This window comes from Gobius niger (genome assembly GCF_951799975.1).
Source record: "Gobius niger genome assembly, chromosome: 3".
NCBI classification, from domain to species: Eukaryota; Metazoa; Chordata; class Actinopteri; order Gobiiformes; family Gobiidae; genus Gobius; species Gobius niger.
Window position 1 is genome coordinate 6,745,632 of NC_136854.1, and position 10,073 is coordinate 6,755,704.

General features: G+C 42.4%; 1 protein-coding gene across 1 annotated transcript; it reads right to left on the reverse strand.

The window, feature by feature from the left end:
- Positions 1 to 969: 969 nt before the first annotated feature.
- LOC306960661 (uncharacterized protein) lies at positions 970 to 9,369 on the reverse strand. The gene is made up of 4 exons (XM_079553135.1): positions 9,160 to 9,369; positions 4,892 to 4,982; positions 3,590 to 3,841; positions 970 to 1,930 (listed from the first exon to the last, which is right to left on the reverse strand). Exons 2-4 carry the CDS (start codon positions 4,908 to 4,910, stop codon positions 1,185 to 1,187), a joined length of 1,017 nt encoding a protein of 338 aa, XP_079409261.1. The 5' UTR covers positions 4,911 to 4,982; positions 9,160 to 9,369; the 3' UTR covers positions 970 to 1,184.
- Between the last annotated feature and the right edge of the window lie 704 nt (positions 9,370 to 10,073).

The following is a 10,073-nucleotide window of genomic DNA, read 5'->3' on the forward strand; positions in this document are numbered from 1 at the left end:
AAAAACAGTGGCCTATTCCTTTAACAAAACGGGCTATGGTGAATAAAATAGTCGCTTTTAATAAAGCTGAGAAATAGAGACGTGCGCGTCCCCCTGTCCCCTGCTCGGCTGAGGCAGGAGGCGGAGCAGATAGGCACCTGTTGCTATGAGCCTGGATGGATAAAATACAGCCATCAAAAAAAGCTACTCGAACAGAAGATAAGACGCTCAGTTTGTCATTCATTGCTGCTTCGGCCACTGGTTCAACAGCATTATGTAGGCGAACTCCTGGAAGTAGGCTATACGTTGCAATAAAGCACCAAAATCACAAGCGATCAAGATGCACCCGCACCCTTTATCTGCCAGACAAAATTCTGTTGCAAAACCAGGTACAGTAGCAGGGAAATGAGACTCGGACACAGGGCAGAAGAAGTTCTACAAGCCACTCCCCGTAAAGTCAGACCCGAGCGTGAGGCAGCCAGGGAGCCTCCTCCAAGCGGGCCAAAGTCCGGAACCGAGTCAGACTCTTGGAAAAAAAGAAACTAAAACGTGCCGGAAAAGCAACATAACACATAGCAACAAAAACATGACTAAAAGTGATGAGAACGCAGCAAAAGTGAGGGTTAGTTGTTGTGCTGACAATACACAAACGAACCACGCTAAAAGGGCTTTCAGCGCTTGGGCATGAGCGTGCAAATCTCTTTTTCAGGGGAGTCCTGGCCCCAAGGGGGGACCTATTGTACATGTTTTAGTGGTGGGGAAACCGGAGTACCCGGAGGAAACCTACGTAGACATGGGGAGAACATGCAAACTTCACAGAAAGTTGGTGGGAATCGAACCCGGGACCTTCCAGCTGTGAGGCACGAGCGCCAACCGTTGCACCACAGTGGCGGCTCACAACACTAAGGACAGTGTTTGCAAATGCAGTGACATGACCCATGTTTTTTTTAGAACGTCATTGGAAAATGAAAGGCATTGAACAACAATATAAATATTTTTAATAGCAACAGAAGTTCAACTTCTCTAGTACCAACGCAATGCACTACTTCAATTGCAAATACACCATGATCTCTGACAGACGCCCGTGGAGTCTTGGTTCAGAGTGGACTTCCTAATCTCAGTTTGCCGTCATTATTGTCTATTGTGTATAATAAGGCCTCATAAACCCAGGGCTATGGAACGCACAGCACACAGACAGTTGTAGGTTAAAGATCCAGGTTGACCTGCTGCTTCGGTCGGCCCAGCTGTCGGGTGGGCCCCATGCGGGGGCCTGCGTGTGTGCGCTGATGTGCTTGGAGGCCTTGGCGGTAACTGAAGGTCTTGCCACAGAGTCCGCACAGGTAGGGCCTCTCCCCGGTGTGCAGCCGGGAGTGTGCCATCAGCGCCTCGGCCCGAGAGTAGCTCTTGTCACACACGCTGCAGATGTACGGCCGCTGCTTCAGGTGGGACTGGCAGTGCCTGATCAAGTTTGACTTGGTCTGGAAGCCCTTGCCACAGATGGAGCAACCGAAAGGCCTCTCCCCAGAGTGCACGGTCAGGTGAGCCTTCAGAAGGGAGGGGGTGAGGAAGGCTCGCTCGCACTGGGAGCACTGGTAGGTCCGCTCACCGTGGATTTTCCGGTGCACCACCATAGAGTCTTCCTTGATGAACTTCTTCCCACAGTCTGGACAGGAGAAGGGCTTGGGCTTGTTGTGTGTCTCCATGTGCTCCTCCAGCTGCTGCCTCTGGCTGAACTGGAAGGAGCAGTGGAGGCAGAAGAAGGCCTCGGGCTCAGAGGTTGGCTGGGAGTGCGAGGTGATGTGGTGAGCCTGGAGGGCAGACTGGCTCTCACAGTCTTTGCCACACTGCTCACAGCGCAAGGAGCTGAGCTGGGACTCCCCCGGTGAGTTCAAGAAAGCACACTTGTTCATGATGGAACTTACATTGCCATAATCCACACGACCTTTATGACCTGGAAATAAAGACAGTAATCATTCGTCTAATGGTGGTTCCTAACTATTATTCTCTTGCACTTGTTGTAATAGTTTATTTGAGCAATTTACATTTATAATTTACAAAATCACATCATCACATTAATGAAAACTCAAAAGGAGAAAGTCTAAGCAAGAAAGCTTATGTGCCTGCCCCTTATTCAATGTAATAAACTTTCATGCATTTTTAGAATAATGCAAGTGAGGACCAGTTAAAAAAAGGCATCTACAGCAGTGAAGGTTTGCATGAGTGAAATGTGTAAGCAATAAAGGTACTTTAAAAAAAAGAGAGGAATATATGGATAATAATAATCATCATAATCATGATGATTTCATAGAAGTCTAGTTTTATAATCATAAAACTAGACTAGACTAAAATGCCATTTTGGTCAGGAATCAGCAGATAAACAAAGGAAATGACAATATTTGGATTACAGCGTTATCTCAGTCTCCTTGCGCAGTACACATGGATACAAAATATCATATTATATATCTGTAGTTACTTCCTGGAAATCTCCGTCTCGCTAGTAACAAAACGTCATAAAATAAACATCGTAAAGGGTAGGTTTAGTCTTTTTTATACTCTGACATTAAAGCTGAGGTGCAGGGAGTATACTTCTTAAAAAGACCATGTGGGGAAACGACACATATTTAAGTAAGAAACAGAACTTCCGTGTTCTGGAAGCAAGCGTGTGTTAGGACTAATGGTGCGTTCCAGGCATCTGGTATCTTTCCCACTTGAAAACCACGACTTACAAACTCAGAGCGTTCCAGGTGAATAAATTACTGTTGTCTTCATCTCGTATCCGAACTCGTAGCAGTCTTGAGGTTTCCAAGTTTCCAAGTTGTAATTACGCGTTCCAAGGCATTTATCCAAGTGGGAGGTGGGAAATTGACCAGTTGCCTGGAACGCACCGTAATTAGCATAATGTCTCCGCCTCTTTCACCATAGGGACAAAAACTGCCAAAAAACTGCCATGTGCTACAGGCAGCCAGAGGAACATATTGAACGGTAAAAACTAATCATGAAGAAAACCCCCAAAGAAAAAGAACTCCCCGTGCTCAAGGACTGGAATCTTTGCTTCTTCTTATTAAAAATGATTAAATAGATATAAACTGCACATCGCAAAAGCTTTTTCCTTCTCTTCTCGCAGTTCAGTCCCTTAAATTGGTGCGATGGCACAGCGCATTTAGTGCTATATTTACGGAAGAAGCAGTGGCTTAAAAAAGTTTTAGCAGTAACAAGTTGGCGCTCGCCATTAATAAAAGTGGCATTACCAGCTTATTTCTGCATAAACAGGGTAACTGTGTAAATGGTTTCTGGAATAAATGAAGATTTAATATGTACAAAACAGGAGCATGATTGTGTACAGAACTGGAGAATGGTTTGTGCGCAAAAGTCATCCTAACTGTTCTTAGAATTAGTTCTTACAGAGGATTGTTTTCATCCAAGAACACATTTTGTGAAAGCCAAATTCCTTCCTAAAGAACTAATTTGTGCGCAAGAACGTGTCGTAAATGAGGCCCAATGTTGTCACCTGCCGTTTTAAGCTTCATTCAGAGTGACCAGCAGTCCACTGACACCGGGCTAAAGTCCGTCAAATGACTTGCTATGTTTAAATGGTGTAAAATGCTCTTACCTAGGTGGACTTTGTAGTGCGTTTTGAGGTTTCCCTTCTGGGTGAACCCTCGGCCGCAGAAGGAGCAGAGGAAGGGCCTCTCTCCGGTGTGGATGAGGGCGTGTCGCTTCAGTTCACGGGTTTTGGAAAAAGAGCGACCGCACACGTCACACTGGAGGTCCTTCTCCTTCACCTGCGGAGGCTTTAAGAACTCTGGGGAGACGGATAACTGGAGAGGGAGAAGAGTCGTCTGGCCGCCATGGCCCGCCTCCTCTGCGCGGCACCAGCGGAGTCCACACCAAGTCAACACGAAAAAACCAAACAAACAAAGAATCAGAGCACATTACAAAAGATGAAGCGTACGGTCCAACTGTTTATGGCTAATGTACGAGTAGGGGAGAGTGGGGCAAGATGAGACACTTTTTGCTTTGGTGGTTATTGTGCAAAAACAGTAGAATACATACATACATGTTACTATTTACATACATTTTGGGATGTTTTCTGTTGTTGGTCTTCAAAACAGTGTCTTGTGGCTCATTTTACCCCCAGAAGCAGGGGTTAAGTTGAACCAGGTCTTGGGGTAAATTGAACCACCCGATTGACACTGAACTTCATAGAATCTTCCCTTTAGCATTTTTATGCAAAAAAAATGTAATATTAAATTTTAATTTGCTTGTCTCTACCAAACCTAGAACCACCAGTAAAACAATGCAAAAACTATAGAATTGTACATTTAAATTTACCCCACTTTTCTTCTTTGAAAACACCAAGATAGTTTATTTAAGCTATTGATCAGCTTGTATCTAACAAAATCATCAGTATATCGCCAGAAAAAAATCATCTCCATGGTAACAGCAAACAATGCTTTCTTTTTGTTGGTGTTTAAGTTTTAAGTATTTCAGGATCAGTCTAAAGATTGTATTCAAGTGTAGTCAGCAAAATCTGTAAGACATTTAATCAATTCAAAATAATAATAATGAAGCATGGGCTTCATATAGCACTTTCTGGATGTATTATTTCAACATTCCAAACACATGATGGTAAACTACTGTTGTAGCAACAGCTGCCCTGGGGTAGACTAATAGAAGTGAGGCTGCAAATCTGCACCATTGGTCCCTCCGAGCCCCACCGAGCTCTAGCTCACATCACGTCGGCACGGGCAGTGGCTGAAGAGTTGTGCACATGATTTGAAGGAGATGTTGACTTGCTGTAGAGATGCTTATTTGGATCTTTCTCCGTTGATTTCGTTTCATTAATTTACAATCATTGGTAAAGCTTGTTATGTTAACTCTAAGAGACATGCTGAGGAGATGGAGTACTTACCCTGGTGCGTTTCATCCATTTGGCCCCTGACCCCCTGTGGTTCTGTGGTGGCCCCTGGTCCTATGGACACGCCGGGCCCCTCAGGGGACTTCTGCGACAGAGACACCAACAACTCTCAGCTTATTACGCAACTTTAGTTCATCTCAGAAAGTATGTGCCTTAGATTCTTCTCATGGACCCTTGGACCTGCACAGACGTAACGCCACCCAATGTCGGCATGGAGCTTCACAGAGGGTCCTGGGTTCGGTCCCTGGACGGGGCCTTTCTGTGGAGTTTGCATGTTCTCCCCTGTGTCTGCACATCTGAATGAAGTACATATCCCCTAAAACTGTGTGAAGCGCTTTGGCCAAATTGAGTCATGTGAAATACGGCGGTGCATTAAAAGTCATTAAATTAATTGTGCCAAAAGCATTACCGGCAACTGGCATTAAATCTAAATTTTTTAGTGTAAAACAATTTGGAAGAAGCGGTCAGGGTACAGAGACCTCCTTTGTCAAAGTTACCAACGACCTGTTATTAGCAGCTGACAGCGGGCTAGTTTCACTCCTGGTTCTGTTGGACCTCAGCGCAGCCTTTGACACAATCGACCACAATATTCTCCTGCAGAGGTCAGAATGTGACGTAGGCATCAGGGGAACCGCCCTCTCCTGGTTTAAATCTTACTTATCTGACAGGCAACAATTTGTTAATGTAAACCAACAGTCTTCACCGTGTTCCAAAGTGTGCTATGGGGTGCCACAGGGTTCAGCGCTCGGGCCAACTTTATTTATATTATACATGCTTCCATTAAGTAACATAATCGGAAATCACAATATACATTTTCACAGTTATGTGGATGACACACAGCTGTACTTACAGTATCAATGAAACCAGGTCAGACAGATAAATTTGCCTTAGTCCCTGCATAAAGCCATTAAGACCTGGATGACTGTAAATTACCACCTTCTTAACCCTGATAAAACCGAGGTTATTATACTAAGTCCTCAAAAACTGAGTCTTTATCTCAGCAGATCATCTCCCTGGATAATGTTAGCGTATCGACAAGCTCTACAGTAAAAAAAACCTTGGAGTTCTGTTTGACCAAGACCTCTCTTAAACCACATTATAAACCAGGCTGGTAAAAGAGTGTTCTTTCACCTGCACAACATTGCAAAAATACGAAACATCCTCTCTAAGAGTGATGCAGAAAAACTTTTCATTGCATTTGTTTCATCAAGGCTGGACTACGGTAACTGTCTGCTAGCAGCGTGTCCTAAAAGTTCCCTGAGAAGTTTTCAATAAGTTCAAAATGCAGCTGCAAGATTGTTAACATGGACAAAGAGAAGAGAACACATTACACCTGTGCTAAACCTGTTTAAAGCAATAAAGGGTTTGGCTCCGCTCTATCTCCAAGACGCTATTGTTCCATATTGGCCAACCAGAGCTCTCCGCTCTCAAAACTCAGGGCTACTAGTGATTCCTCGAGTCTCCAAAATAAAAAAGTAAGAGGCAGAGGCTTTAGCTACCAAGCTCCGGTTTTATGGAATAAACTCTAAGCCCACATTAGAAGCAGACACAGTCTCTACATTTAAGACTAGGCTTTTGAATGAGCTTATAATCAGGTCAGTTTGGTAAAGCTCTAACCCACAGCCTGAAGTAAAGCTGCCTGAGGAGGAACACTGCAGTGGGAAGTACGGTACACTGAGTGCTATCCTCTTCCTCTTACTGCAAACTTTGTTATGACTTTGTTTGTGATACAATATTTAATTTATCTGTAGTCTGTTCATTACTATTCACATGGTGTTGCCTGTCTCACCCTCCCTCGGGGGAGCGCCTGTCTAGATCAAATGGCAGAACCCAGCCGAACGGAGGAACCCTGGCCCATCTGCTGAGGGACTCCCATCGGCCCTGGGTCTCTATAGCCTGTCCATGGGAGTGGATCTCTCCAAGGTTTCTCTTTTTTCCCCCTGGATTTTGGAGTTCGTCCTTGCCGTGCTGGAGAGTCTAAGGACGGGGGACACCTGCTGCCGACGCTTATTTGGACATTATGTTTGCCTGGATACTTCATTCGCCTGAACTGTACATTGTTGTATTTGTTTTATTGCCTTAAAGGGACTAGATGCAAGTTGGTAATTTTATACTCACTACTGCCACCTCAGATCTTATGTGTAACTGCAGCTTCTATATTAAGCTCGTGCATGACGGCACTTCGGACCCGAAGTAACACCTTTCTGAGTGACAGTGCAGGATTTTAGAGGCAGTTGTGGTGAACAGGTCTGAGCTCATTCTACACATTAGGACATGGAGGAACATGTAGGGGGAGGATAATACATAACTATTACATTCTCTGTATAGTCCCTTTAATGTTAAGTGCAGCCCTGTGAGGCAACTCCTGTTGTGATATTGAGCAACACAAAACCATGGATTGATTGATTGATTGATTGATTGATTGATTGATTGATTGATTGATTGATTGATTGATTGATTGATTGATTGATTGATTGATTGATTGATTGATTTGGTGGTTTGTAGGGTTAAACTGTCAATAACGTGTATAAGTACCCATAGACACCAAAAAACCAAGGCACTATGTCCATAATGAAAAAAATAAAAAGCCTTTATTGTAGCATGTATTCAACTAGAAATGCAATGGCTGCGCCATTGCGATTGACTGCGGAATTGCGGGAAGCGAATGCAGAAATTGCATAAACTGTTCAAATTGCATAAATTGCTTAATTTGCATAATCTAATTTGCATAAACTGGTAAAATGCATAAAATGTTCAAATTGCATGAATTGGTTATATGCGAAAATCCCTATTAAATTGCATTATAGTGCTTTAAAATGCATAAACTGTTTAAATTCCATAAAGTGGTTAATTTGCATAATCTATTTTGCATAAACTGGTAAAATGCATAAAATGTCATGTTGCATAAACTGTATAAACTGCATAAAGTGGTAAAATGCATGAATGGGTTCATTTGCATAAATTATGTAAATTGCATAAGCTCTTTAAAATTCATAAATCCTAAATGGCATAAACTCTTAAGTTGCATAAACGGTTCAAAATGCATAAAGTGGTTAATTTGCATAAATTGTTAATATTGCATAAACTTTTTAAATTCCATAAACTGGTCAAACTGTTGAAAGTGCTTGATTGGCAGAAGCTGCACAAACAGCTGAAAGGCCTGGAGTCTCCCCATTGGCTGGATTCGCCCATACACACCAATGCAAAAATTTCAAACTCTCGTATAAAAAAACTGTAAATCTGCAGAAGGCCAATTTTTTCTCAAAACCCACAAGTTACATAAGCTGAACATGCACAAAGTGCAGAAATTGCATAAAATGCAGAAAAAAGTGCAGAAAAGCATGGATTTGCAGAAGCCCCATTATAAGTCAATGGGAAAAATCTCCGACATTTTGGCTGATTGCGGAAAAACCGTAAGTTGCAGAAGTCCCAAAAGTAATAGCACCATTCTCCTCAACATGCGGAACATTTTGATGCATAACTTGCATAAATTGCACAAAGCATGAAGGTGCTGAAAGCTCTAGAAAATCGGGAAAAAGATGGAAGAGGAATAATAATAAAGAACATGAAAACCAATAATTGACTGCGGAAGAATTCCGCAGTCAATCAATTAAAATATGCACCAACATGGCCTTTATGCAGAGATCTAGTTATTGGAAAATGATGCCATTAAAAATATCAAAAATTGTGGCCCTCACAAATGTATCAAAACATAAAACTAATTGCTAAGTATTTATTTCAAACAAATACACTGAAATTGAAGTTTTTAATGCACCTGTAGTCCTTACTCAGTCCTATTTGATGATTTTATTTTACTCAAACAGATCTGGCGCCCTCTGCAATCCCAGGTGCCAGGTAGGGAATCGCAGCTCTAAAAAATATTCAGTTGCACTTTTGGCTGAAATTGACCACATTTTTTTGCTCAAAAGTTTCTCTTTTCGTCCAAATTCTCTTTACTGTTTGATGAAAATTTTGCATCTTAAGAAAAGAAATAAGGGCTGATTTTTTTCATCTGCAATTGTGGCAGTAAAATGTAGTATTTGGGCATTGAAAAACAATACATTTGACTTGCTTCTGCCTGTATAAACCCTGTATACAAATAAGCTTCCATTCCATCAGCCAAATCAAAAACTGACTGGATTATGCTATTGTTTGGAATGGCACCTGTAAAACATTCATAATGTGAATCACTTCATCACAGTGACATCTGTCACATTGTTTTGTTTTTTTCATAAATGTGAATAAAAATTCCAATTGTTTACCTTAATCTGTCATTTATGAGGGTCACTTTATCCTCACGGTCGGACTGTTGAAGCCACTCCCTTAGAAACAGCTCTCAAAGGGGTTGACACGGCGACACATGTGTGCCTGCCGCACCGCGTGCCACATTTCAGCCAACACATTCATCAATTGGACTCCTGATGTAGTTTGTTTGCCCCGTCGTTGTTGATGGCTGTTCTGAATGGTAAATAATCTGAGGAGAAAGAAAAAAACATCTGGATCTGGTTTACTTCTGTCTGAGTGTTTGAATTTTCGAGTTGGTGTTTTTTCTAGTTAGCTCAGTCAGTGGTTCCCCAAAGTGGGGTCTGGGGCCCACCGAGGGACCTCAGAGGCAAGGCCGGGGGAACCCAGGGTGCTGAGGGCGCTGCCGCACCCCCTGTCGGATAGTTTGCGAACTGCTGGCAATATTAATAAATAGGAAATGTGCACAGAAAAAGCGTTTTGGGGGTATATTTTGGCCCTCAGCTCAGCATCTCCTAACTAAGATATATTCCCAAGGCTGTGCTCAGAGGCAATTTGGGGGCCTCGAAAAATGGTGCCGCACACCATATGCATTAAAATAATCATATTTATTTGATTCACTGCTATTTGTATTTAATGTGCAAACACATAAAAAACACATGATACACTATTGAATCAAATGTAAAGTACAACATTGAGCCGCATCATTTAGAACCACATCTTTAATGTGGAGAAAAAAACGCTGAAAATGTCATTCATTTCGAGCTTTGGAATTTTAAAAAAGCCACGATTTTGGACTGACACGCCCACTTTGTTCCTTCATATTATATTTCACACAAATGAAATGACGCCAACTTCAAACCTCACACCAACGATGTCACCAACAAGTTTGCCTATATTTACACATTTATTTAAGCACGTCTCTAGATTTACG